This window comes from Cervus elaphus, chromosome 11 (genome assembly GCF_910594005.1).
Source record: "Cervus elaphus chromosome 11, mCerEla1.1, whole genome shotgun sequence".
Lineage (NCBI taxonomy): Eukaryota > Metazoa > Chordata > Mammalia > Artiodactyla > Cervidae > Cervus > Cervus elaphus.
This window is the reverse complement of record NC_057825.1, coordinates 2,807,430-2,830,665: the sequence shown is the minus strand read 5'-3', so window position 1 is coordinate 2,830,665 and position 23,236 is coordinate 2,807,430. Positions and strand designations below refer to the sequence as shown.

Here is a 23,236-nt window from a genome sequence, read left to right as displayed (position 1 = left end):
GAAGTTCTTTCTCTTTAAATCCGAAATCTCGCGCCGGCACCAGTTCTCGCGATCTCCGAGGGCGCCTACAAATTACCCACAATTCCCCGTCCTTTCTCTCTACGCCAGCCCTTCAAGATGGTGAGTCTGTTTTCTGTTCGTCCTGCCGGTTCGGCTGTCTGAGCTCTATCCGCCGCCATCCTCCTCGGAGCGCGACCGCGCTTGGGTGCCTCCACTGCCCAGAGCGAGGGGCACCCTGCAGGGCCTCGCTCAGCGGCCTTGGGGCTGGATAAGACTCCCCGCCTTCGTCTGGCAGGGAGGGATGATGATCCGGGGAGAGCAGCGCCGCAGTGCGGGGCTCGGGGACGGACGGGGTCGGGGGTTGGGGGGGCTTCTCCATTTCTTAGGGGCCCGCTCAGGGGGTCTCGGCCCGCGCGGTGTCTTCTCTCGCCTCTACTGTTTGGAGCCTGCCTGTCCCCGAAGAGGGGGCCCGCTGTCCCCGTCGCGGGGAAGGGGCGGCGCCGTGGGTTCGCGGACCCGCCGCGCTCGTGCAGATGATGTGAAAGAATATTTGCTATCTGAGTGATGGTGAGGACCTTCCTGACCACCAAGATCGCTGATGTACGAGCCGGGGGCGGCCTCTGGGCCCGCGCGGCGCCTGACACACGAGGGGTCGGGCTCGCCCTCGGGGGTGGCGGGGTCGCCCGCCGTCCGCGCTCGTCTTCGGGGGGCGAGGCCCCCAGGACCCGCCCCTCTACAGAGAAACCGGCAGAGGCGAGGCGGTGGTGGCGAAAGCTGGTGTTTTTTCTCGCCCAGCCGAAGGGAAAGAAGGCCAAGGGGAAGAAGGTAGCCCCGGCCCCGGCCGTGGTGAAGAAGCAGGAGGCCAAGAAGGTGGTCAACCCCCTGTTCGAGAAGAGGCCCAAGAATTTTGGTATTGGTGAGTCAGAAACGGGAGATGTTGTGTTTTCACGTTATCCTCGATGGAGAAAAATAATAGTTCGTTGAACAGAAGGTCGTATCTTGTCCTAGATTTCACTGGGTTCGGAGTCGAGGCTTACTTGAATTGGAATTCTCACGTTTTGTCACTTTCTAACTAAATTGTGCTCGGCTCTTAATCTCTCGCTTTGCGAGGTGGGACAGTGACGGTCCTTTCTCAGTGGCCTCACTGTAAGCCCGAACATGAGTCACCGTGGAGCCCAGGTGCTGGCCTTTGGGGTTCCGCTTGGCCATCAAGAAACGGGCGCTCCCAGCGCAGGGGTGATGGGGCTGACTGCACCTTGGCTGCTTGTGGAACAGGAGGTGGCGCTATAGTCTTCCCCTGTGTTCTTTGGTGTTTGTGTGCAAATGATGTAAAAATATCTGTTACCTGGAATCTGGTGATGACATTTTAAACCACCAAGATCGCTGATGCACCTACGTCCTTAAGTGTGTTTCTATACCTGAACTTGACAAGGAGTTTGAGCCTCACCTCATTACTTTTTACTTAACAGGACAGGACATCCAACCCAAGAGGGACCTCACCCGCTTTGTCAAATGGCCCCGCTACATCCGGCTGCAGCGGCAAAGGGCTATTCTCTATAAGCGGCTGAAGGTGCCTCCTGCAATTAACCAATTCACCCAGGCCTTGGACCGACAAACAGGTGAGGTTCTGTGGTCTAAAAACACCATTGGGAAGGGATTTCTTGGGCATGGTTGCCACCCTTTCTTGGACCTGCTAGAACTCAGGCTTTTGAAGGGGCAGTGTGTGTTTTTAATAGGCTGATTTATTAAAACTTAAAGATTCCTTGTCTGGTTCCAAAACATGACATACTGATGGGTTTATGAAGTGGGTCTGAGATCTCTTGGACTGTGGTTGTATCCAGGATTGATCTAGCATTTATTGTTAAGTGATAAATATTGCAACTTCAGATCTGAATTTTTTTTTTTTTTTTTTGGTCAGCTACTCAACTGCTTAAGCTGGCCCACAAGTACAGACCAGAGACAAAGCAGGAGAAGAAGCAGAGGCTGCTGGCCCGCGCTGAGAAGAAAGCCGCCGGCAAAGGCGACGTCCCCACCAAGAGGCCACCTGTCCTTAGAGCAGGTGAGTGCACCTTTCCTTGAAGAAGGTGAGTTGTGGGGCAGGCTGTTGGCAATGATGCATGAATTTCTTCACCTGGAATCACTGTGGAGAGTAAAATCCGAGCTTTTTAACCCTGAGTCACAGCCAGGCTGCGTGGAACTGCTTTTGTGAACATCAGCCCCACCCCGCCCTCATGCAAACTGGCTGTGTGTTCTAGGGGTCAACACTGTCACCACCCTGGTGGAGAACAAGAAGGCTCAGCTGGTGGTGATCGCTCACGATGTGGATCCCATCGAGGTATGTGTGGCTTGTTTGCCTGTGTCGACTGCTGGACTTAGATTGGTGGGTCCTTGTCTGTACCAGGAAGATAGTGCCGAACTAGATGCTGTGTCTGACAGGCCCTGGTGGAGTGACAAGAATTGTCAGCTTTTCATATAAGGAAGTCCTGACAAGGGATCCAGTTCCTGGCTTTTGCGATGATGTGAATTTCTGACTGAATTAAACCTTGAAGTGCAAACACATGAGCTTTTTAACCCTGAGCAATTGCTATCACATTAGCCTTTTTAAGTTACTGCTTTTGCTCCAGATAACTCTAGAGCTAACGCTGTCTTCCAGCTCGTGGTCTTCCTGCCTGCCCTGTGCCGCAAGATGGGGGTTCCCTACTGCATCATCAAGGGCAAGGCCCGGCTGGGGCGCCTGGTCCACAGGAAGACATGCACCACCGTGGCCTTCACACAAGTCAACTCGTAAGTGCAGCGGAGCCCAGCATTCCCAAGTCATTAAGGGACCACCCTGCCCCCACTCCAAGGTCACATAATTTCTCAGGGTCTTACTTTAAAAAGTACATTTTCTGAATCTTTGCCAATGATGGTTATGAATTTCTTCACCTGAATAAGCCATGTGGTCATGCTATATCTGAGGCAAGAGGCTTCTGTTGGAGCTAAATTGATGTCATGTCTGCTTTGAGGGAGGTGGGTAACTTGACAGGCCAGTGACCTTAATTTCCCTCTCTGCCTTGTTAGGGAGGACAAGAGTGCTCTGGCTAAGCTGGTGGAAGCCATCAGAACCAATTACAACGACAGATACGATGAGGTAAGAAACACATTCATACAAAATATTGTCTTTGAAGCCTTTAGTCAAAGACTGGCTGCTCTTGGCTCTGAGCAGTTGTATATGCCAGTGAACTTGGAACAATGAAATAGAATTGCATGAACCAGCGTGGTTTGAAAGCCTTAGAAAATGACACAGCAGGCTGACTGTCTCTTCTCCCACAGATCCGTCGTCACTGGGGAGGCAATGTCCTGGGGCCGAAGTCAGTGGCTCGCATCGCCAAGCTGGAAAAGGCTAAGGCCAAAGAACTGGCCACCAAGCTGGGCTGAGTGTACACTATTGAGTTTTCTGTACTGTACATAAAAGTAATAAAAAGGCTGCTTCAGCTGGTATCAAGCATTCTGGGATGGTGACAAGTACTTTCATCAGTGTGCGCCCAGTTTTGTGTGCCGGCGGGGGGCACCGTGCTTGGTTTCCATTTACTGCACAGGATTTCTTCCCTCATTTGTGGTGAGCAGGGGCTACTCTCAAGTTGTGCGTGGGCTTCTCATTGCCACCACGGAAGCCCTGTGTGTGTGTCCAGTTTCTTAAAAGGCTGTCTTAGGTGGTACATTGGAGTTTAGGTGGAAAGAAAGGCACTTTGTGTGGTGCAGAGATTTATTTATACCAAGAGCACATGATCAGCATAAAACCAAATCTCTTGAAGTGGCTTCAGTTGTTCAGGGACAGGGTGACTTCTGCTAACCTCACACACCAGGAGTCCAACTTAGGAACTTCTTGCACCACAGGTACGAGGTAGCCGCACAGAGTCCGTACCTCGGGTTGAAAGCAGGGAACACTGTCAGGGGGTGGGTGGGGGGAGGGAGTGGGCGAGGCCAGGCCCCGGCTTACCAGGTGATGATGTACTGCAGGTGCTCGTTCCGCAGGGAGACTCTGGTCTGCCCTCCGATGGGCCCACCAGGGACTGTGCTCTCTGCAGGGACATGGAAGTGTCCTCATGGTGTCTGGGGGGCACTCAGCCAAGTCGGGCACACTCCCACCCACCGACATACACGCTGGGGTGTAAAGGACAGGAGGAGAGGTGTATGGCCAGGGCTAAGAGGGAGGTGTTGGGGTGTGCTGCTCGTAACATACTGAAGTCCGCATCGATGAAGATGGGCTCTGCGCCTGTGAGCCTGGCCATGGCCTCCAGGTCCCTGTAATGCCAGTGGTTCCGCTCCGGATTGTTCTCGGGGACAAAAGGCTTCCTGGTCTCTGTGAGCCTCACCATCCCCACCAGGTCCACCTCTCCCTCGATCTGTGAGGGAAGGTGAGAGATTCCGTGTCTCTGCAGAGCTGGGACAGCTCCTCCCAGAGGGGACAGTCCACGGCCCTCACCTGGCCTTTATGCCGCGTGTCTGGATTCACTTTCCTCCTGGGCACAAACCCTCTGTTCACCAGAATGGTGATTCTAGAGTAGCAAGAACATGCTATTTCAGGCAGGGAAGAGGTTCTGAATGCAGGTGATGAGTGGTCACTGGGTGCCTCAGGCAAAGACAGCACAAGGGAAAGACTGAAGTAGAGCGAGCTGGGGGCGGGGGCGCTCCAACCCCGGGAGTGTGGTGGGTTCATGCCCTCCCCACCGCCAACCTCTGCTGTTTCACCTGCTGCAACACAGCCAGTGGCGGACGTCTCCCCACTGCCTCTCCCTTCAACTCCTGCTTTCAGTTCCCTATCCTAGCCTAGCTGCAGCACGGGGGCCCATCCGCAGAAAACCAGAAGGCGAAGGCTGAGGCCCTGGGGTTTCCTCTCAGACTGATGCTCCAGTTTTGGGTCTTGGTGGTGGTGGGGGAAGCGGTGCTGCAGGGCTGGCACTGACTACATACCACGTCCTACTCAAACAGCCTCTTGGGAAGGCTCCCCTGACCCGAAACCCTCCACGCAAGGCTGGGGCTCCTCTGCTGGCCCTCCTGTTGCCCCATAATCACTAAGTGTCAGCCACTGAATGGTTTCTCCAAAGAGGTCTATTTCATGCTCCTTCGCCTTCGGAGCTCAACAACGGAGACGAAGTTCAGTACTTAGCTGTCTTAATGACACCAGGATGACATTTCAAACTCTCCAAGGAGTTGAGCTGTCTGGGCAGCTTGGATTCCCCAGGGTTTGGGGCTGAGAAGGAACATGGGAACCAGTACCTCTGCCAGGCCACTCAGCACCCCTTCCCTGACATGCCACTCACCCCAGTTCAGTGCAGTGGAAGGGAGTGACCACGTAGGCACCGATCTCAGCCGCCGATGAGAGTTGGCCGGCTTCCCGGGCCTCCCGGGCAGGGTCTACCATTGTCCGCGGCATCATGTACAGCTCCTTGGAGTGGTCGAAGTGCCCCTTGACCTTCACGGGCCTGTACTCCAAGTTCTTCAGTTCCATTGGGCTATACAGGGCGGGAGAAGGGGAGCCGAGACCCACTTGAGGGTCTGCAGACCACGCCACCCACCGTGGCCTGAGCAGAAGATGCACGAGCACCATGGGGGCTACAGGGCTGCATGCTGTGCCCTCGAAGCGGGGCTGGGTCCCTGGGAAGCACGCAGAACGAGGATCTGTGCTGCCAAACGGTCCTAGTTTTCAAGAAAAGCTTAACGCTGTGGACTCCTGTGTGAACTCAGTAAAATACAGGGGCAAAAGCAACCATCTACAAGGCAAACATGACCCACTGTCTGCTCCCTTGAATGGGAAGGGTCATGACAACAGCTGTCCTTGTAGGCGAGTGCTTTTAAAGGAGGGAAGAAGGCAGGAGAATCACTAGGCACATTTTCAAAACACCACTCATGTCCAGACACGACAGACGTCTGCACTCCCGCCACCTAAGAACTACTGCTACGGGAGGCCGTCAGCACTGCGGGAGCCCTCATTACACTGGGCCTGGAAACGGGTGAAGCCCAAAGGCCTTTCTACACGTGTGTGTCAGGCAGCAGCTGCGTGTCAACAAGAAGCCGAGCAGGCCCATTGAGGAGTCAGGAAGGCAAGCTGCAGCCAGGCCCCACTGCTGACCGTGAGCGAGCCCAGCCCCAGCTGGGCAGCCGCACAAACTCACTCTGCGGGCAGTGGGATGGGCTCAGCCATAACTCTCGACTCTAGCTCTGCGATCAGCTGTAGCTTCCACTTCCGACGCTGGACCTGTGGGCGCAGGGTGTGAGCCCAAGTGGGCGGCAGCACAGTCAGGGGCTCAGGGCTAGGAGAGCCATGTCAGCCTTTACCTGCCACGTCCCCAGGCCAAAAGCAGTCACAGGAATAAGAAGCAGAAACCAGCGGAGGAAGGACTCATCTTCGCTTTTTGTGGCAGTTGCTTCGGCTGAAGAGCTGCCACACCTGCGGGGCCTCCAGGCCAACCCTAGGAGATGTCACAGCACGGGCATGGGGCCGGAAGCCCTGGAAAGAAGAACTGGAGCGGCCAATTCCTTGAAGCTGCCCTGACTGCCTGAGAGAACGTGGAACACAAGGAGGGCGGAGACCACGGGCAGTCGGAGCTAACCAGCAGCCCCTGCGCCCGGCCCAGCTCCTAACCCAGCGCCCAGCGCAGGACCCCCACTCAACAGTCACCGACTGAATGAGATCCAGCGATTAGGGCCTGGCTCTGCCACGCGCCATGACCCTGGGTAACTCATGGAACCACCTCATGGCTTTCCTGCAAAAACATGCTGACCTATCCTGTCACTTACACGCACGGACTGCCCATGCTCTGCAGAGACAGAATGTGATACACTTCAGGACAGTGGTTTACAGAGCTCTCAGAACGACTTTTCTTTTGAATCGCTCACAAATTTAAAGTTAGAAAAACGTACACAGGAGGTACCTTTAAGTTCTCAGAGCGTGAGTTCCATCAATGGAAAGCAACCTAGGTCTTAGGGACGGTTAAAAAAAGGCAGGCCGGGAGCAAACTTACAGCCGCCTTTCCAGGGCGCACAGCGCTCTATACACAAACACCCTTTGCTGAACCGCGGGGACCACACGAAAACTGTACAGACAAGCCATGCTTTCCTTTAGGATCCCAGACGGCTTCGGTCTCGGGTCGGCCCCGCCTCAGCTTGAGGCGGCCTCGGGCAGTGGCTGCACTTGTCTGCCAGGTGGAAACACGGAGAATAGCCCGCGCGCACCCAGGGCCCGACTCCCGAGGCTGGGGCGGCAGTTTCAGAGATTATCGCGACACTCTCGTCCCCCGGCAAAGTGAACGCACGGACTGAAAGGCTTTCCCGGGGCGCCTGGGGCGTCCCTGCAGGAGAACTCACCTGCGCGCGGGGCGATCCCCAGGACGCTCCTCCAGACGACGCTGGCCGGGGTCTGCGGAGACGCGAGAGGCCGGCTGAGCTCACCCACTCCGAGGGCGCGCCCGCCCGGCCGCACCCCCGCCCGGCCGCACCGCTCCGGCCCGCTCACCGTCCCCGCGCCCGCCGCGCACAGGAGAGGCCGCAGCCCCGCCGCGCGCAGCCCCAGCTGCAGCACCGCCGCCGCCATCGCCCCGCCCGCTCACTTCCGGGCCCTGGAGGCGTTTGCTTCCGGGACGTCGTTCGGCCCCGCCTCCGGCCCGACCCCCGACCCACGTGGTTCCGGCGAAGGTCGGCGCCCAGCTCCGCGCGCCGAGCCATGAACGAGCTGCCGGCCGACGTGCGCGCCTTTCTGCGCGAGCACCCGAGCCTGCGGCTGGAGCCCGGCGCCTGCAAGGTGGGAGCGGGGCGGGGGTGGGGTGCGGGAACCCCACGGCGGGCCCCGAGACCCCCAGCGCCCGGACCCCGTGACCGCGCCGCGCCCCCGCCCGCAGGTGCGGTGCGCTCTGACCGGCCACGAGCTGCCCTGTCGCCTGCCGGAGCTCCAGGTCTACACCCGCGGCAAGAAGTACCGGCGGCTGGTCCGCGCCTCCCCGGCCTTCGACTACGCCGAGTTCGAGCCGCACATCGTGCCCAGCACCAAGAACCCGTACGTGGCCGGGCCAGGGCGGGGCGGCCGGGCACTTCCCGGGGAGACCCGGGGAGGGACAGTTTCTAGTGCCGAGTCTGGCCGGGACGGGGTAGACTCCGGAGCCCCGAACCCTCTCCGCAGAGTGAGCGCTCTTCAGAGATGCGGCCAGTTTGGCAGCGCCCACCCTCCCGTCTGATAGGAGACCTGAGATGCAGGTGGGAGTTCTGGAGCTGTGAGTCACCTGGGACCCCAAGTGAGGCCCCCATCTCGCTCGTGTCTGTATGTGTGTGTGTTCAGTCGCTCAGTCGTGTCCGACTCTTTGCGACCCGGTGGGCTGTAGTGCACCAGGCCTTTCTGTCCTTCACCATCTCCTGGAGCTTGCTCAAATTCATGTCCATTGAGTCGGTGTTGCTAGCTAACCATCTCATCCTCTGTCGTCCCCTTCTCCCCTTGCTCTGAATCTTTCCCAACCTAAGGATCTTTTCCACTGAGTCGGCTCTTTGCATTAGGTAGCCAAAGTATTGGAGCTTCAGCTTCAGCATAAGTCCTTCCAGTGAACATTCAGGGTTGATTTCCTTTAGAAGTGATTGGTTTGATTTTGCTGAAGAAGGGATTCTCAAAGGTCTTCTCCAGCATCACAATTCAAAATCATCAGTTCTTCCGCACTCAGCTTTCTTTATGGTCCAGCTCTCACATTCATACATGACTACTGGATGGTAGTGCATTACAGTGGTACCGTCTGCATATCTGAAGTTAATATTTCGTTTTTTTTTTGTAAACACGAGGTTTGCCACCTGGCCTGTGTGCTTCGTAGAGTGTTGGCACAATTGTGGTCTGTCACCTGAGGTTCTGAAGGTGGTCCTTTTCCTTCTTTAGTTTAAAGGAGAGCTTTGATTTAGCCGAGAGGGCATGGTTGACAGTAATAGTCAAGATGAAGGCGGGGGGGGGGGGGGGGCAGACAGTCCCACTGTCCAGCACTTTGTGAAGCGGTGGTCATGCCTCTCCTGCTGGAGCAGTCTGGGGAGGCTGGCCAGGCTGTCTAGGCCTGTTTTCTGGGTGGACGGTGAGGCTCTCTGGAGGAGTGGCAGGCTGCAGTTGCTTGGAAGAATCCTGATGCCTAAGCCACACGGCAGACCTCCCTCATCAGACTCTCTAGGGGTGATTCTAAGATGTGGCCGTGGTGGAGAGCTGTGGGTCTGGACCCTGGGTTGTGAACTGTCCCTTAGGCACCAGCTGTTCTGCAGACTCACCCTGCGACACATCAACAAGTCCCCGGAACACGTCCTGAGACACGCCCAGGGCCGGCGGTACCGGAGGGCGCTGCAGAAGTGTGAGTAGCCTCGGGGGACGTGGGTGTCTGGGTGCTTGTGTGCTCTCCCCAGGACCAGCACCCCTAGAAGGCAGAAGCGGCAGCCCAGTCAGCCTTTGGTGGCCCTTGGTGGATGCACCAGGCCCGGTCCCAGCACGGTGAGGAGAGGGTGATGGTAGAGACGGCCCAGAGCGAGCAGCAGACTCGGAGTGACGCGGGTTGGGTTAAGTGCTGTGAAGGAGATGGTGCTAAAGCATCCCCAGGTGGGCCTGCCTCACACAGGGGGCTCTCTGAGGGTTTCTCTTCAGACAGGACTTGAGGGGCTGCTGGGAGAGTGCTTGGCTTGGCCGTGGGGGGGCGGTTCTGTAGGATGGCTATTGTGCCACCATGCTAGTGGACTTGGAAAGGCAGGTGGGGACGAGACCACAGAGGGTCTTGGCAGCTGTGGATGGGAGTGCGCTGGAGGGCTAGAGCCGGGACTTCATGGAGCCCACCATCCAGGGAGGGTCCCAGCTGCTGTGCCTGAGCGGACCTCAGTCTCCGGGCGGCAGGCTGGCGTGGCTTCCTGGAAACTGGCTGGAGCCGAAGGAACGAGTGCTCCAGGCCTGTTTGGTCTCCGCTGGCCCACCCCTGGCCCGCACCCCCACACACCTGGCTGCTCTCCCCAGAGGAGCTGAGCTGAAGGCTCTCCTGCTGTTTCCCTGGGGAGGAGGGTGGCAGGGCCCGGGCCAAGCCCAGCTGTGTGCCGGAGGACGGTGGGGAGACACGAGGGAGCCAGGCAGCGTAGTGGTCTGTCTCACAGATGAGGAGTGTCAGGAGCGGGGCGTGGAGTTTGTGCCGGCCTGCCTCCTGCACAAGAGGAGGAGGGAAGACCAGCAGGACGGTGACGGGCCGCCTCGCCCTAGAGAAGCCTTCTGGGAGCCCCCGTCCAGCAATGACGGCGCTGCCTCAAGTGACAGTGATGACAGCATGACAGACCTGTACCCGCGTAAGCTCGAGTGCCCGGGATCCGGGTCACAGCTGTCCCCGCGGATTCCATCAGCGAGCCGCGAGCTGCTCCTGCATGTCCGCCTCGGGTCCTGGGCCTGGCTGACCCCTCAGCGTAGGCGGTGCACTTGACCTGAGACAGCGCAAACCTCTACCCCTTGCAGCTGAGCTGTTCACCAAGAAGGACCTGGAAGCGACCGGGCCTGGGGACAGCACCGACGACTTTCTGACCGAGGATGAGGACGAGAGGCCGAGGGGCCCCCGAGAGACGGGCCCTGAAGACAGTGGGGCCCTGGGAGTGGGCCGGGAGCGCGTCCTCAAGCGCAGGAAGGTAGTGCTGTCTCCCAGGGTGCCGGCGCGGCAGCCGTTTCCTGTAGCCGTGGGTTTCAGCTTCTTTAGAAAAAATCAGATAGCTTTTTTTTTTTTACAACTGAAATTTCAAGCCAGCAGTGTACAAGACAGGTGCTGGCGGGGCTGCCTCCTGGTCTGCGCCTTCACAGAAGGGGCTGCATGGAGCAGGCTCAGGGCCCCAGCTCTAAGGCAGGGCGGCCCGGGCGCAGCACAGGAACCTTGAGAGGACTCGATCAGCGCCCCCGGAACCTCTGAGACTGGGGCAGAAAAGACGGTCCGTCAGTGATGCAGCACTGGGCTGGTAGAGGGCGGGGCAGGGCTGTGCGGTTGGGGTCCGAGTGCTGCCTTTAACTGCCCGCCGAGTCATCAGGGAAGCCGCAGGCAGAAAGCTGCCCAGGGGTTCCCACTGAAGTCCCTTCCTCCCTGCGGGCTGGGGTTGGGGGGCAGGCTCACAACACCCCGGCATCGCATCAGAATGCCCCTGCTGATGGGAGTTCTCTGTTTGTGCCACAGAAACGGTCCAGCTCCTTGAAAAAGAAGTTCAAAAGTCACCACCGCAAACCTAAGAGCTTCAGCTCTTTTAAACAGTCGGGTTAATGAAAGGTCGCTGGGGAAAATGCATCTTGAGAGAATTCTGAAAGTCCTCGGAAGTAGCCCGCCAGGGTCCCCACTGGTCCAGCCGGTGTCCCAAGACCTGCTCCACGCACTCCTCGCTTGCTGCCCCTGCACAGCTGAGGTCTGACCCCCACACCCAGGGAGCAGCACGAACCCCAAAGGAAGACCTCCGTCTGGACACGGCCTTGGGCGACGCCTGGCGGGGGCACCCAGAGATCGCCCTGGCCAGGCCCCACCTGGCTGGCGGACACCAGAGGACCACACTGCGTACAACAAATGCCATTATTTATTTTGACGTGTCTCCAAAAATCAAAATGTTTTCAAACACAACTAAGATATAAAATACAGCATGAGATTTATACCTATTTCCCACAGAGAGCAAAAAAAAGTTTTTTGTTTTTTCTTCAGAAATTGTTTTTGCTCAAATCAATTCAGTAGGTCCTTTTTCCTCTCACATAAGCATCTACCCTGCCCTGAGTGTGGCCCACTCAGCGGCAGGGGCGGTGGAATGGTGACCACCAGGGGTCAGTCTGCTTTTACAAACCAAAACCTGCCACAGAGCAGCTGCGGCCTGGCCAAGCGCGCTGCTCCCTGGGGCCGGGAGGCTGGGTGACCGGGTGGTGTGCACAGAGGCCACCCTGCCCAGACTGACACCAAGTCTGACCCCCTGCGTGTGGGAGCGCCTGCGGGATGGAAGTAGAAAGTCCTCCATCCTTATAAATACTTGGGGAGCAGGGAAGTGGGCTCCTGGGGGTGGATGTAAGGAGCCTCTGCAGTGGTGGGGCTCGGGGGAGGGGGGGACACACGGGTGGTGCTGGAAAAGTGGCGATGCTCCCCTCGGGTTAGCTGGGTCCAGACCGTGGGAAAGGTTCTAGCAGCTCTGGTGGGTAAGAGCCAGCCTCCCCCTGCCCTGTGAAGCTGGCCAGGGGCTCGAGTGGGTCGGGGTCCGTGTGGATCCGGGCTCGGGACTGACCCCGGAAGCCCCAGGGAAGGCCCTCGGGTCAGGCTCGCACCCCCAGCAGACGAATCCAAAGAAGACGGGGCCTGCTCCAAGGCAAGGCTGTGAGACCGCGGAGGGCCTGGCCCCCAGGAGGGCCTGGGGGGGGGCCCGGGGGTGGCGCAGGGCTGGTGGTCACCTCGTGGCCTCTGCTACCTGGTGGATGAGTGAAGAGCAGCGAGGAGAGCTCCCGGCCCCGCCCCCAAGAAGAGAAACACAGTATAAGGCAATGTTAGAAAACTTTAAATACAGGATCAAGATCCAATCGGTAAGGCATCACAAATCGTAAAAAGTAATTGGGGCTGCATTCAGCATAGCAAATAGACAATCTGAGCAAGCAGCGGCCTCATGAGGGCGGGGAGCGAGCGGGGCCGGGGGGTGCCAGGCCGGCTGCGGCTACGACTCTGGGACGGTCGGCCTGAGGTAACTGGTCTGAGTGCCCACTCCGGCCCGGCCCAGCCCGCAGCGGCAGCTGCTCCCTGGCTGGGCACGCAGGTGCCGACGAGGCCCACGTGCTGCCAGGCCTGGGCTCCAGCCCCTGCGGGCTCCGGGCGGCCTTTCTGAGGGCCTTGTCCCCACCGTGAGCCCCTCGCACTCCCAGGCATCGCCCCGCGGAAACCGTACTGGCCCCAGCCGCTTCTCCGAGGAACGCCCTGGCCGCGAACCGCAGCCTCGGCTGCCACTCCAATACTGCCTTATTCTTTGGGTCTGGGGTTTCTCCGAACGCTCTCACCAGCCCTTAAGAGGCTCACAGCGCAGGGCGGAGACCACGGGGAAGGCACTGGTGCGGGTCTGAACCAGTGTGTTGGTGTTGGGCTGGGCTACCCTGATCATTGAGTAGTTTTAGCAAAAAAGGTAAACTTCAAAAAAAAAAAAAATAAGAGGGAGACTGCTCTGAATGATACACAAATGTATCTGCTCACAGTACAGCTTCCAGGTCCCCACCCCAAAAATGAAACAAAAAAACCGGGCTGACAGGCCACAGCCAAGCAAGATGCCCACTCCAAGAAGCCACAGCCCTGCCCTGGGGTGGGGGGCGCTGACCTCGGCCGGCCGGCTCCACGTGGTCAGATACCAGGCTGTGGGTCCATAGCAGGTTTAGCCATTAATTATCAGGTGTCTGCAAATAAAGTTCTCAAAACATCTGTGCCTTTACCAAGGGAGGGAAGGGAAGGGGGTACAGGAGATGCTGGCAGTTACTCGAATCCACCCTGAACCAGTCCTCGACGGCCGCGGGCCCCAGCCAGGCAGGGAGGACTCTGTTACCATTCTTTCTTCTTCTCGTCCATGGACACGCCCCCGGGGCCCAGGGCCACCACCAGGAGCAAGCCTCCAATCACCGACATGGTCTGGAAGAAGTCGTACTTGAGGAAGTCGTGCATGGGCTTATAGACGGGAATGGTCCAGAAGGCGTTGAAGTACACGTTGATGGCAAACAGCCAGACGACAAGAGTCAAGGCGGCCAGCTTGGTTTTAAAGCCGATGGCCACCAAAATCATCAGAGCCGTGCCCACGATGTTCTGGAGGATCTGCGTAGGTTGAAACGTTATGGAATGAGAATGCATGTGAAGAAGAGATGTGTCCCATTTGATATGAAGGCGAGTTCCAGCTGCCCGCATCCCCGCAGGCCCCACGCCAAGGTGGAGTACCTCAGCGTGTGCCGAGAGCCTCACAAGCAGGGAAGGAAAAGAGGTGCTTCCAAGGCGAGGGCAGCAGAGGCCGCCCCGGAGGGAGCGAGGTCTGCAGTTCACAGGCAGGGTTATTAGCGGGCTCACTCACGGCTGACCCTAGGAGCCCTGTTAGCTGGACCACACTCCCCGGGGCTGCTCAGGACCAACCGCCCCCTGCCCCCAGCGCCAGGAGCCCCTCCTGGGGACCCTGCCCAGACAGGGCCCCGGCTCTATAAGCTCCTAGGAGCCAAGGATGAAGCCTTCGACTCTGCAGCCCCAACCCCTGGCCTGCAAACAGGACACGCTGCAGGCGGGCATGCCCGGAAGGAGAGAGAAGCAGGTGTGCGTGCTGTGATCCTGCTTCCCCCACTGGAGGGGCCCTGTGATGAGGTCAGGGCAGGACGGCCCCTCGGCGGTGCACAGCGCGCAGAGAGGAGGGGGCAGTGCCTTCCAGAAGGCCGGGGGTCAGCCGGGAGACGTACCGAGAAGAAGCTGGCGTCGAAGTGGAGCAGCGTCATGAACATCAGCACCAGCAGGACGCGGCCCCCGAGCTGCATGTACTGCCGGGGGGAGCTCTCGCGCACGGTGGGCACGCCCGCGAACATGCTCTTGCCCTCGGAGCGGGACTCAGCCAGCAGCAGCAGCAAGCCGCCTCCCAGGGCCAGGTTCCTGCGGGGCACACCCCGCGGCGGTCACTCAGGGCCCCCAGGCCCCGCCCGTGCTGGGCGGGCCGGGTTGGAGGGCCCAGCAGGAAGGGGACTCCGCTGACCAGTGCCCCCCGGACCCTCAGCCCTCATGAGACGTGGGGTTCTCACCTGTGTTCTCGGGGTTCAGGGATGGGGAGGAAAAGGCCTCACCAACGTCCACTACAGAGTCTAAGCAGCACAGTTTTGACCCAGAGAAACTCACTTCACCCAGTCGCTACTGACTTCAGAGACAGGAGGACATACACTAGCCACCAACCAGGAGACACCTACCTCATCAAAAACTTCAAGTCCCACAAAATGCTGTAGGCGATCGTCTGAGGAACAGAGGAAAAAGAAACTGGAGTCTCAGCATTTCCAGACAAATTTGTGTTTCTACAGAATTAACAGCATCAGGCAACTCTTCCAACATACGTGAGAAATCTAAATACAAGACAGACAAAACCCTTTCGGGACACCAACAGCCCCAAACTCAGCGAGGGGCTCAGCGTCCCTCAGGGCGGGTGGTGGCCCAGACCTGTCAACGAGCCCCTGCTTCCTCAGAGCTGGGCCCAGTTTTGGAGGACATGGCGGTTCCAGGAACCGATCCGGATGAAATGTGAGCTAAACATTTCATGAGTAGCTATGTGTTCTCTGTGAAGTAGAGAACCCTGTGACCTGCTGCCTTGTCAGGAGGAACTCGGGGAAGTGGCCAACGGTGGAAGCCCGGAGCTTGGCCCCAGGCAGTTCCAGGCAGACACACGTGGCTGAAAGGGGAGTGGGGCTGAGTCCTCGGCTCTAAGCAGGGCGACAGGAGGGAGACCCGCTCACCTGCAGTGCGATGATGCCAAAGAGCCCGAAGCAGGCGTACTGCACGAAGTTCCTGCTCAGCACCAGGATGCAGCCGGCTGCAAGGAGGCTGAGGTCAGGGCTGCGGCACCCCCACCCCGGCCGCTGGCACTGCGGCAGCCCAGCCACCCACCCCAAGCAGAAAGCAGTCTCTGGCGGGGGGTGGTCTCTACCTATCAAAAGCCCTGGTCCAGAAAGCAGACTCCTGGCTAGAGTCGCGTGTGTTAGAGGCAGCTCTGCTGGGAGCCGCAGTCCTGTCCTGTCCCTGACGGGCGGGCGGCGGGAGCTGGGCCCAAGGCCCATGCGGCCGCACTGGCGTCCGAGGCCCGCCCTTCTCCGTTTGCCGCTGTTTTCTTCTCCAGACCCCAGGTTCAGGGTTCCTTGGCTCCTCACTGGCCGCCCCCAGTCCCTTGTACCTCCTGCTCTGGGCACTGAACCCAGGGCCTCAAAGCAACGCAGCCAGGACTGTACACAGAGCAGCCAGCCAGGGGCCAGCAGGGCTCGCTCCCAGGCCCGCCCGGCGCCCTGGTGGGGGGAGCGGGGCGCAGGCCGCCGCCCGGGAGGCCCGCGGGGGCCCAGGCGCCACTCACTCAGCTGCCCGAGCAGGTTGAGGAAGACGAAGGAGGAGGCCAGCAGGTAGCCGCAGCCCCAGGTGGTGTCGATGTAGTCCCGCTGCTCGCCCCACTGGAACCACATGCGGATGCCGTCCTCCAGGAACGTGCTGATCAGGCAGAGGCGCGCCACGTGCGGCAGGTACTGCTTCGTGACGCGCAGGAACTGCGGGCCGGGAGAGCTGCGGTGAGGGGCGGCGGGGCGGAGCGGGGAGGCCCGGCGCCCGCTCCCAGCACCGCCCAGGCGTCGGAGGGCAGGGGGCGTCCGGGCACCCTGCCTGGAGGCGAGGGAGACCTCAGTCCAGCCCCCGACCTCCTCCTCTGTCGTTTCAGCCGGCGCGTGCATGTCAACTACGGTCATCACCCGTGGAACTGCTGCAGGACACCACGTCCACCCTCAGCCAAGGGCGTGAGAAGCCAGACGCCCACCACAGACTCAGCGGGCCCTCGGCGACGCCCTGGCCCAGGGTCTCCCTGCCGCAGCACTGCTGCCCCGGCACGCGCTGTGTCCATCACGGGCGTCCACGAAGGCCGTGAGAGCTGCCTGGCCTCGCTGCCCTTGTGCTGCTGGGGCAGCCCCGCCCCGCGCCGCCAGCTGGGGACACCTGCAGACAAGCTTCCTCCTGCCCTGTGCCCGCCAGGCCGTTCACGACAGCCGACCAGGAGACACACACGCACCTTGAAACCGAGGGACAAATGTCATTCGGGTGAACCACACGCACTCGAAGCGGAGGGACAAAGGGAAAGACGCCCTGTGACACACGATGACAGCAGGAACCGGGGAGAAAGATCGGGTACCCGCCCACGTGACTGGTGTGTCAGCAGCCAGAGTCCAAAGGGCACCCGTGAGTCTGACCCCTCGAAGGGACATCGAGTGAGCGTCACAACCTCTGAGGCTGGCTAACCTGCTGCTGGAATAAACGAAGGTGTGCCTGGGAGCATTTTTGCCATTTCGGTGTTTTGAAAAGCTGACTGGAAGTCCTAGGCACTGCTAGAGCCGTCCACCATGGTTAGCAGGCTGCCAGCCATTTAGACCAAGCTTTGGTTTCAGTTCTGGCTTAGCTGGCACAGAGACGCCTCCCCTCCCCCGGGCTCTGGGCCACAGCAGCCTGCCCTGAAGACAGAGGGGTGAAAGGCCAGGCATCCACGCTCTCCACGTCCCAGAGCCTAGACCCCGAGGTGTCGCTTGTGCGCGCGTCTGCTTGGCCCCTGACCCCCATGGAATCACGCCGGAGCCCCAGGGAGAGAGGGAGATGTGCAGACAGGCGAGTGGGCGGCCCAGGGCAGGAAGCCAGGGCTGGGGCTGACGGCTGGTGCTGTCACCCTGGCTCTGACCCCCCGACGGCCAGCGCACCGTGGATAAGCCGAGTGAATGCTTTGGTGGGGGCGGGGGGTCTCCCCTATCCTACAAAGCGCGGACCAGTGGGTTAATAGTCGTGAAGATTCTTTCCAACCTTAATGAGCAGAGGAAAAAAGCGAAGGACAATGAACCTTGTCTTTAAAAGGAAAAAAAAAAAGAGGCCCCCAATACACCTACATGAAGTCTGGAGGCCACGTAGGTAGAAGCACTTCAGATCAGGAGCTGTGGGGACAGCGGACGCCACACACCCTCCCATTTCTGCCTCAGTGCCTGAATCAAAACGCCCAGCAGCAGGGTAATCACCCAGCCCGGGAGGCCCCGCCACCAGCCAAGAAGCCCTGGCGACAACACAGGCCTCAGCAGGGTGTCGACACCTGGGGAAAGCCGTATGAGGCTGGCACAGCCCACCAGGAGGGCAGTGTGGACTGAGAGTCCCAGGCAGGGGCCAACTCGCCTTCACTGGCCCCTAAACCGCAAGACGGAGGCAGTGTTTAAAGCCTCCATGACACGTCTGCACTCTTAATTTGAGTGTCTGGGTCAAGGGGATTAGAGAGCGGCGGAGAGAAGTTCTCTTCGGACAGGTAATTCACTCCTTCCAAGTGCAGACATGCCAAGACAGACATCTCTCTGCATTAGAAAAAACTGCAAACATTCAGGTATCTGCGCTCTAAACTAAGCACATCTCAGTGATAAAGAATCCGCCTGCCAATGCAGGAGACGTGGGTTTGATTCCTGGGTCATGAAGATCCTCTGGAGAAGGAAATGGCAACCCACTTCAGTATTCTTGCCTGGGAAATCCCATGGACAGAGGAGCCTGGCGGGCTACAGCCCATGGGGTCACAAAGAGTTGGACATGACCTAGCAGCTAAACAGCAATGTGGGCCAGGTTTCGGGCTATTTTACAAATCAGGCCACAGAGCCTCTCTGTAACCAGCCACGTCTAATGAGCACCTGTTTGGACTGAACACGGAGGAGGACGGCTAGGTGTGACAGCGTGAGACCAGCCCCAGTCTGAACCTCGCCTGCACACATCGCGGTCTCAGCGTCTGGCCCCTGGTCCCACACCGTGCTGCAGACAGCGAGCCCTCGGCGCAGCAGGGGAGCCCCTGAGGCAGCACCCAGAGGCCACTGGGCCAGCGCTCACACCAAGCTGGCCTCCTGCACACACCATGGGTCCCGAGGCCGGGGCTGCCTGCGGCCCATGCACTCAGAGTGGTCACCCATGCCGTGTGCCGGGCAGAGGGTCACAATGGGAAGGCCGGAGGGAGACGCTGAGTGGGCAGGGCCTGCAAGACAAGGGACAGGGTCTGTCACCCTCTAGGGGGCAGGCCTTTCGCAGGAAGCTCACGGTCAAGTGTGGCATATGGGTCCTAAGCAGGACCCCATCTGAGGGCTTACCTACAGAGCTGAAGTGTCTGTACAAGGGGCTGTGGTTTCTGAGCGGCAGGGATTTAAGCGGCAGCTGTACCCAAGCTGGGACGTGGCTCTGTGACACGGCCATCACATCACACAGCCACCTGCAGCTCCCAGAGAACACGGGGAAACCTACTCTCTCCGAGTGTTCAGGACAAAAGGGACTTGAGGAAAACAGGCTACAATTCTTGGTTCATGAGAACTTGCAGGCAGAGGCAAGAGGTGGGTCAGGCTTCCGTGCACCCTGAGAACTGGGGCTGCCCTTCTCCAGGGCCGCTCCGAGCCTGCACACCCCAGAAGATTAGAGCCTGCAGCCAGGGACCTCCGGCCCATCAGGCTGAGTCAGGGCTGGTACCTGAGGCCAGTGACTCACAGGGGCACATCCACCAGGACCCCCGGACCCCCAGCGAGTCTCCCCGGGAGCTCTGTAAGGCCACGCAGCACCTGGAGATCCAGAAAGAGGTGGCGGTCGGCCCTGGGCTGGAGAGAGGGCCTGGCTTCCCTACTGAAAGCCCACACGGGACACAGCACCAGGAGAGAGGAGCAGGGCCAGGCTGCTCCTGACCTTCCGGGAGAAGCCCCGCCGCCGCCGCCGCCCCTGCCACCGCCCCCACCCCGCGCTCCACCCGCTACCCAAGAGGCAGGGAGGCAGGGCGCCTTCTCAGAACCGCCTGTCTGAGGTCGGAGCAGGGGAGAGTGAGTCAGCCGGCTCCTCTCTGCCCTCTCCCCGCTCTTTTGGTGTGAGGCCGGAAGCCCCTGTGGGGGAGGGATGACAAAGGAACGGAACACGAAGCCACCCAGCACCGTCCCAAACGCGACCCACACCGGGGCTCCACACGGGCTAAGGCACAGCCCGAGACCTGGGGGCTGCGGGGCCTGGCTCAGCGTCCCGCCAGGGCCGTCCCTGCTCCCCAGCGCTTGACCAGAGGCCAAAGGGAGCTCCTGGAGGTGAGAGCGCCCAGGACTGGCTCTGTCCTGCCAGAGGACAGGTGGAAATACCAAAGGCCACACGGACAGCAAGGCCTCATGCAGCTTATCTGTCACCTTGGTGACACAACCCATTAAGTGTTAATATTATTTACTGGGGCAAATGTGCTTGGGAGTCACAGCCTGCAGCCTGGCCGTGAGTCCCAGCGGCAGGGGATGGGCGTCATTTTGGATTGCCGAGTTGATGAGTCTCTGGCCCCTTCAGACCCAGGCTCAGATGGCTTCCGGATGCCAGCTTCCGCAGACAGCTCTCTCAGCACTTTCTCCAGCAGGAGGACGCTGTCCCTGCCACCCAGGGCAAGAAGCCTGATGCCAAAGAGGCAGCTGAGCCTGCTGGCTGCAAGCAGCCGGACCACTCACCCACACTCATGCCTCTGCAGGCCTGAAGGAAGGTTGCAGCTTGCCGACTCAATGTGGCGGCCCACCACGAGCCGTGCGAGACCACACAGACCTCCCTCTCTGCATCTGAAGAGGGAAGCACTGTGGCCCAAGCTCCCGGGACCCTGGGGCAACACAACGAGTGTGCACGGACAACTTGGCCCCATGCCGGAGCACTGGAGATTCCGGATTACCATCGTAGCTTTCAGGGGACACACAGCCCTTCTGAGACCCCGCTCACTTCTGGCCGACTTTCTGTCCCTTCATTTTTGCTTTTGTTTTCTGAAGATGAGGTTAGAAAAGACAGATATGTCATGCTTATATTTATCGGTCACATCAGTGACTTTCATGACATTTCCCCAATCCCTTCAAGGGAGATCATTTTCATCTTAAAAGCCCAGACTTTCTGCACCTTTACTGTTGGCAGCTGGTTTAGCACCATGTGGATCAACATCAAAAAATAAAACCGCCAGCCCAGCTGGGCCAGACTCTGTCCATAGGAAGCCATCGCTTTTGCTCTGTGCCCCATCACCCATCCACGTCTTTCTCTCACACCAGGCCAGGTGGCAGAAGCAGCTCCTAACTTCGGTGGTGACAGCACAGCCTGGCCCCGCCCTCCCAAGTCGCCCACGGAAGGGCACGGAGGTGTCTGCGGACAGCTGTCACCACCAAGGTGGGCTCTGGCCCTCAAAAACTGACCGCAGGAGCCTGCCCTGCCCGGCAGATGCAGCCTTGTTTTCCCAGATTTTAGGCGGCGTGCTCTCTTATAGAAAAACACCAGGCATGAGAAGCATCTTGCGTGTGACACTGGGCTTTGCCCAGGGCCGTGGCCCCAGGAGCCTCAGCAGTGAAACCGGTACAGGTTGATCCTGTGCGCCCCTCGAGGGCCTTTTGGTTCCAAGATTCTGCTGCTTTCATTTAAAGCAAACAAAATGCATGGAGAAAAAAAAGAAAGGATTACGTAAAGAGAGTCTGATTTTTTTTTTTTGGCAGGAGGAGGGTTTATCATTTGATAGTTGGCAGCAACTTGAGTGGAGACATTTTATCTAGATTCAGTTATGAAATTCACTTGCAAAACCAGGGTTTTTCCGGGCTGCAGAGAGAGTGTACGAGGCTCTTACGGCTACCATGGCTGCACGGAGCCGTCTCCTTAGGTGGCGGCTACTTGGGGAAACAAAACTGGGTCACTAAAATCATGTCAATGAAAGTGGACAAAGCCGGCTGGCTTGGTTTTTGAGAGCTTTCTATACAAATTGCTTTTGCAAGAAATACAATTTTTAGATTGTAAACACAAAAGCATGACCTGAGGGAAAAACATTTCTTCAAGTTGACTGTTTTAGCCCCACACTGTTTGGTAACATAGGCAGCTCACAGGAAAGTGGGGCTGGGAGAACCCAACGGGGAGGTCACGCTAGAGAGATCTCATCCGTCAGGGGAACGACAGGAAATCTTGTTCACCAATAACTGATTAGAAAACAGCTCACTTAACTATTGTTTAAAAATCTCTCTCTCACACACATACACACACACACACACACCCCTTCCAGTGAGCCCAGCCTTGGAGTACGATGAATTATAACCACCCCCATAAAAACAGAAACTTAAACCTCACTACTTTTAACTCCGACGAAGCCACACACCCATGAAGTAACCAAAGACAGCATGGCGGTTGGGCCGGCCGCGGCTCTTCCTACAGGTCTGTAGACATAACGGGACACTTTCAGAAGTAAAAGGTGCACGGCTAAAGAACCACCGCCATGGTCTCCGGGCCAAGCTTGGTCGAAGGAGATGGTGGGAGGACCCTTTGCAGGACCTGGTTCTGTCCGTCTAGATTCCGAGCACCTTTAGCAGTGACTCAGTGGCCTGTTCCAAGGGCCCGCTTCCCTGTTGCTAGGAATGCCACCTGGACACTCCTGGTCTCCTCAAACAGGAAGGTAGGCGTCCCCCTCCCCCCAGCTGTGTGTACAGACAGATACCCATTCATTTCAACGCGGGGCAGAGTCCAGACAGGGAAGGAAGATGGAAGGGAAGGGTCAAAGGGACCCTGTGAACCCAACACGTCTGGGACAGAGCAAAGAAACAGTGCCGTGACTTTCTGCAGTGGGGGTGCCTACCAGGGCGCCCCCCTTTCCACCGGGAGGACCCCCTCAGGCCTCCAATCTGACCAACCCCCCTGCTCAGGATCCGCCCCCTAAGAATGCCCAGTGGAAGGACACGCGTGCAGGGACGACCCAGCGGTGCAGAAAGGCGAGGACGCTCCCCAAGCATCCCCCATCCCACCCCGGGGCCTCAGGCCCCTTCTCGGGAGGCGCGGAGACAGCCGCTGGCGCCCCTCGGCGTCTAGGACGAGCCGGGCCGATCAGGCAGGGAGGACAGGCCCACAGAGCTGGGCGCCCGAAGCCCGGGCCCGGCGAACACACCCAGGGCGCCCCGGCGCGCAGGCGGCGCAAGGGCGGGCTGGGCCCCCGAGGACGAGTTTGGGGGTGCCCCCGGCCCGGGCAGGCGGCGAGCCCGGGAGGCAGGGCCCCGGCTGGGGGAGGGGGAGCGAGCCCGGCGGGGTATCGAGGCGGGGGGGGGGCGCCCGGCCCAGGCCTCGGGGCGGCCCGGGGGCCGGCTCCGCGGGGCACGGGCGGGGCCCCGGGGGCACCCAGGCCGGGGGCCCGACAGGAGGGCCGGGGTTAGGGGGCGCCCCGGGCCGACGGGCCCGCAGGCCGCACCTGGTCGGCGAAGTCCTCGGCCGTGCCCATCAGGTCGTTCTGGCCCATGGCGGCGGCAGGAGGCTCGGCTCGCTCGCTCGCTCGCTCGCTCCCTCGGCGCTCGGCCCGTCGGCGCCCGCGCCCGCTGCGGCCTCCACAGGAAGTGCCCGGCGGCCGGCCTCGCTCCGCGTCCGCGGCTCCAGCGGCTGCCACGTAGGCCAACCCTTAAAGGGGCCGCGCCGCGGGGCCCGCCCCGGCCGCGCCTTAAAGGGGCCGCGCGCGGCCCGCCACACTCAGGCCCCGCCCTCCCCGCGCG

General features: G+C 59.6%; 4 protein-coding genes and 5 non-coding genes across 15 annotated transcripts; 7 read left to right on the top strand and 2 right to left on the bottom strand.

Moving 5' to 3' along the window:
* The first annotated feature begins 80 nt into the window (after window positions 1–80).
* RPL7A (ribosomal protein L7a) lies at window positions 81–3,487 on the top strand. Of its 2 annotated transcripts, none has more exons than XM_043916457.1 (8): window positions 81–120; window positions 796–916; window positions 1,470–1,619; window positions 1,919–2,059; window positions 2,256–2,335; window positions 2,654–2,784; window positions 3,061–3,130; window positions 3,313–3,487. In XM_043916457.1, the coding sequence occupies exons 1-8, from the start codon at window positions 118–120 to the stop codon at window positions 3,415–3,417; spliced, it is 801 nt and encodes a 266-aa protein (XP_043772392.1). In that variant the 5' UTR covers window positions 81–117; the 3' UTR covers window positions 3,418–3,487. The 2 variants fall into 2 exon arrangements, with proteins under 2 accessions (XP_043772392.1, XP_043772391.1); XM_043916456.1 differs by having other exon boundaries at window positions 2,625–2,784.
* On the top strand, window positions 529–603 carry LOC122704140. The gene has a single exon (XR_006343762.1). It is a non-coding gene; the product is annotated as a small nucleolar RNA SNORD24 (small nucleolar RNA).
* LOC122704139 lies at window positions 1,319–1,391 on the top strand. The gene has a single exon (XR_006343761.1). It is a non-coding gene; the product is annotated as a small nucleolar RNA SNORD24 (small nucleolar RNA).
* Window positions 2,106–2,180, top strand: LOC122704134. Its single transcript, XR_006343758.1, has one exon. It is a non-coding gene; the product is annotated as a small nucleolar RNA SNORD36 (small nucleolar RNA).
* Window positions 2,510–2,582, top strand: LOC122704133. Its single transcript, XR_006343757.1, has one exon. It is a non-coding gene; the product is annotated as a small nucleolar RNA SNORD36 (small nucleolar RNA).
* LOC122704135 lies at window positions 2,898–2,962 on the top strand. Its single transcript, XR_006343759.1, has one exon. It is a non-coding gene; the product is annotated as a small nucleolar RNA SNORD36 (small nucleolar RNA).
* A 244-nt stretch (window positions 3,488–3,731) lies between the features above and the next one.
* Window positions 3,732–7,594, bottom strand: LOC122702707 (surfeit locus protein 1). 5 transcript variants are annotated; one of them, XM_043916450.1, is made up of 9 exons: window positions 7,496–7,594; window positions 7,348–7,399; window positions 6,319–6,452; window positions 6,156–6,238; window positions 5,304–5,495; window positions 4,466–4,538; window positions 4,223–4,385; window positions 3,980–4,061; window positions 3,732–3,904 (listed from the first exon to the last, which is right to left on the bottom strand). In XM_043916450.1, exons 1-9 carry the CDS (start codon window positions 7,571–7,573, stop codon window positions 3,835–3,837), a joined length of 927 nt encoding a protein of 308 aa, XP_043772385.1. In that variant the 5' UTR covers window positions 7,574–7,594; the 3' UTR covers window positions 3,732–3,834. The 5 variants fall into 5 exon arrangements, with proteins under 5 accessions (XP_043772385.1, XP_043772389.1, XP_043772387.1 ...); XM_043916454.1 differs by having other exon boundaries at window positions 6,319–6,503; window positions 7,496–7,561; XM_043916452.1 differs by having other exon boundaries at window positions 6,319–6,539; window positions 7,496–7,546.
* Window positions 7,595–7,629: 35 nt separating this feature from the next.
* Window positions 7,630–11,641, top strand: SURF2 (surfeit 2). 2 transcript variants are annotated; one of them, XM_043916467.1, is made up of 6 exons: window positions 7,630–7,780; window positions 7,878–8,032; window positions 9,259–9,344; window positions 10,126–10,311; window positions 10,475–10,641; window positions 11,175–11,641. In XM_043916467.1, the coding sequence occupies exons 1-6, from the start codon at window positions 7,703–7,705 to the stop codon at window positions 11,256–11,258; spliced, it is 756 nt and encodes a 251-aa protein (XP_043772402.1). In that variant the 5' UTR covers window positions 7,630–7,702; the 3' UTR covers window positions 11,259–11,641. The 2 variants fall into 2 exon arrangements, with proteins under 2 accessions (XP_043772402.1, XP_043772401.1); XM_043916466.1 differs by having other exon boundaries at window positions 9,241–9,344.
* Window positions 11,545–23,141, bottom strand: SURF4 (surfeit 4). The gene is made up of 6 exons (XM_043916463.1): window positions 22,942–23,141; window positions 16,066–16,252; window positions 15,458–15,534; window positions 14,921–14,964; window positions 14,426–14,612; window positions 11,545–13,802 (listed from the first exon to the last, which is right to left on the bottom strand). The coding sequence occupies exons 1-6, from the start codon at window positions 22,987–22,989 to the stop codon at window positions 13,536–13,538; spliced, it is 810 nt and encodes a 269-aa protein (XP_043772398.1). The 5' UTR covers window positions 22,990–23,141; the 3' UTR covers window positions 11,545–13,535.
* Between the last annotated feature and the right edge of the window lie 95 nt (window positions 23,142–23,236).

What these genes read in the sequence shown, in the direction of transcription:
- RPL7A (XM_043916456.1), top strand. An exon ending in GCCCAAGAATTTTGGTATTG is followed by an intron (nt 917 to 1,469) that starts GTGAGTCAGAAA and finishes TTTACTTAACAG; the next exon opens with GACAGGACATCCAACCCAAG. An exon ending in GGCCTTGGACCGACAAACAG is followed by an intron (nt 1,620 to 1,918) that starts GTGAGGTTCTGT and finishes TTTTTTGGTCAG; the next exon opens with CTACTCAACTGCTTAAGCTG.
- LOC122702707 (XM_043916450.1), bottom strand. Translation starts at nt 7,573, where the DNA reads ATGGCGGCGGCGGTGCTGCAGCTGGGGCTGCGCGCGGCGGGGCTGCGG. An exon ending in TTCCACTGCACTGAACTGGG is followed by an intron (nt 4,539 to 5,303) that starts GTGAGTGGCATG and finishes TTGCTACTCTAG; the next exon opens with AATCACCATTCTGGTGAACA. An exon ending in CTTCATCGATGCGGACTTCA is followed by an intron (nt 4,062 to 4,222) that starts GTATGTTACGAG and finishes ATGTCCCTGCAG; the next exon opens with AGAGCACAGTCCCTGGTGGG.
- SURF2 (XM_043916466.1), top strand. Translation starts at nt 7,703, where the DNA reads ATGAACGAGCTGCCGGCCGACGTGCGCGCCTTTCTGCGCGAGCACCCG. An exon ending in GTGCCCAGCACCAAGAACCC is followed by an intron (nt 8,033 to 9,240) that starts GTACGTGGCCGG and finishes ACTGTCCCTTAG; the next exon opens with GCACCAGCTGTTCTGCAGAC. An exon ending in CCGGAGGGCGCTGCAGAAGT is followed by an intron (nt 9,345 to 10,125) that starts GTGAGTAGCCTC and finishes TCTGTCTCACAG; the next exon opens with ATGAGGAGTGTCAGGAGCGG.
- SURF4 (XM_043916463.1), bottom strand. Translation starts at nt 22,989, where the DNA reads ATGGGCCAGAACGACCTGATGGGCACGGCCGAGGACTTCGCCGACCAG. An exon ending in CCGAGGACTTCGCCGACCAG is followed by an intron (nt 16,253 to 22,941) that starts GTGCGGCCTGCG and finishes CCCGGCCCGCAG; the next exon opens with TTCCTGCGCGTCACGAAGCA. An exon ending in TCGACGCCAGCTTCTTCTCG is followed by an intron (nt 13,803 to 14,425) that starts GTACGTCTCCCG and finishes CAACCTACGCAG; the next exon opens with ATCCTCCAGAACATCGTGGG.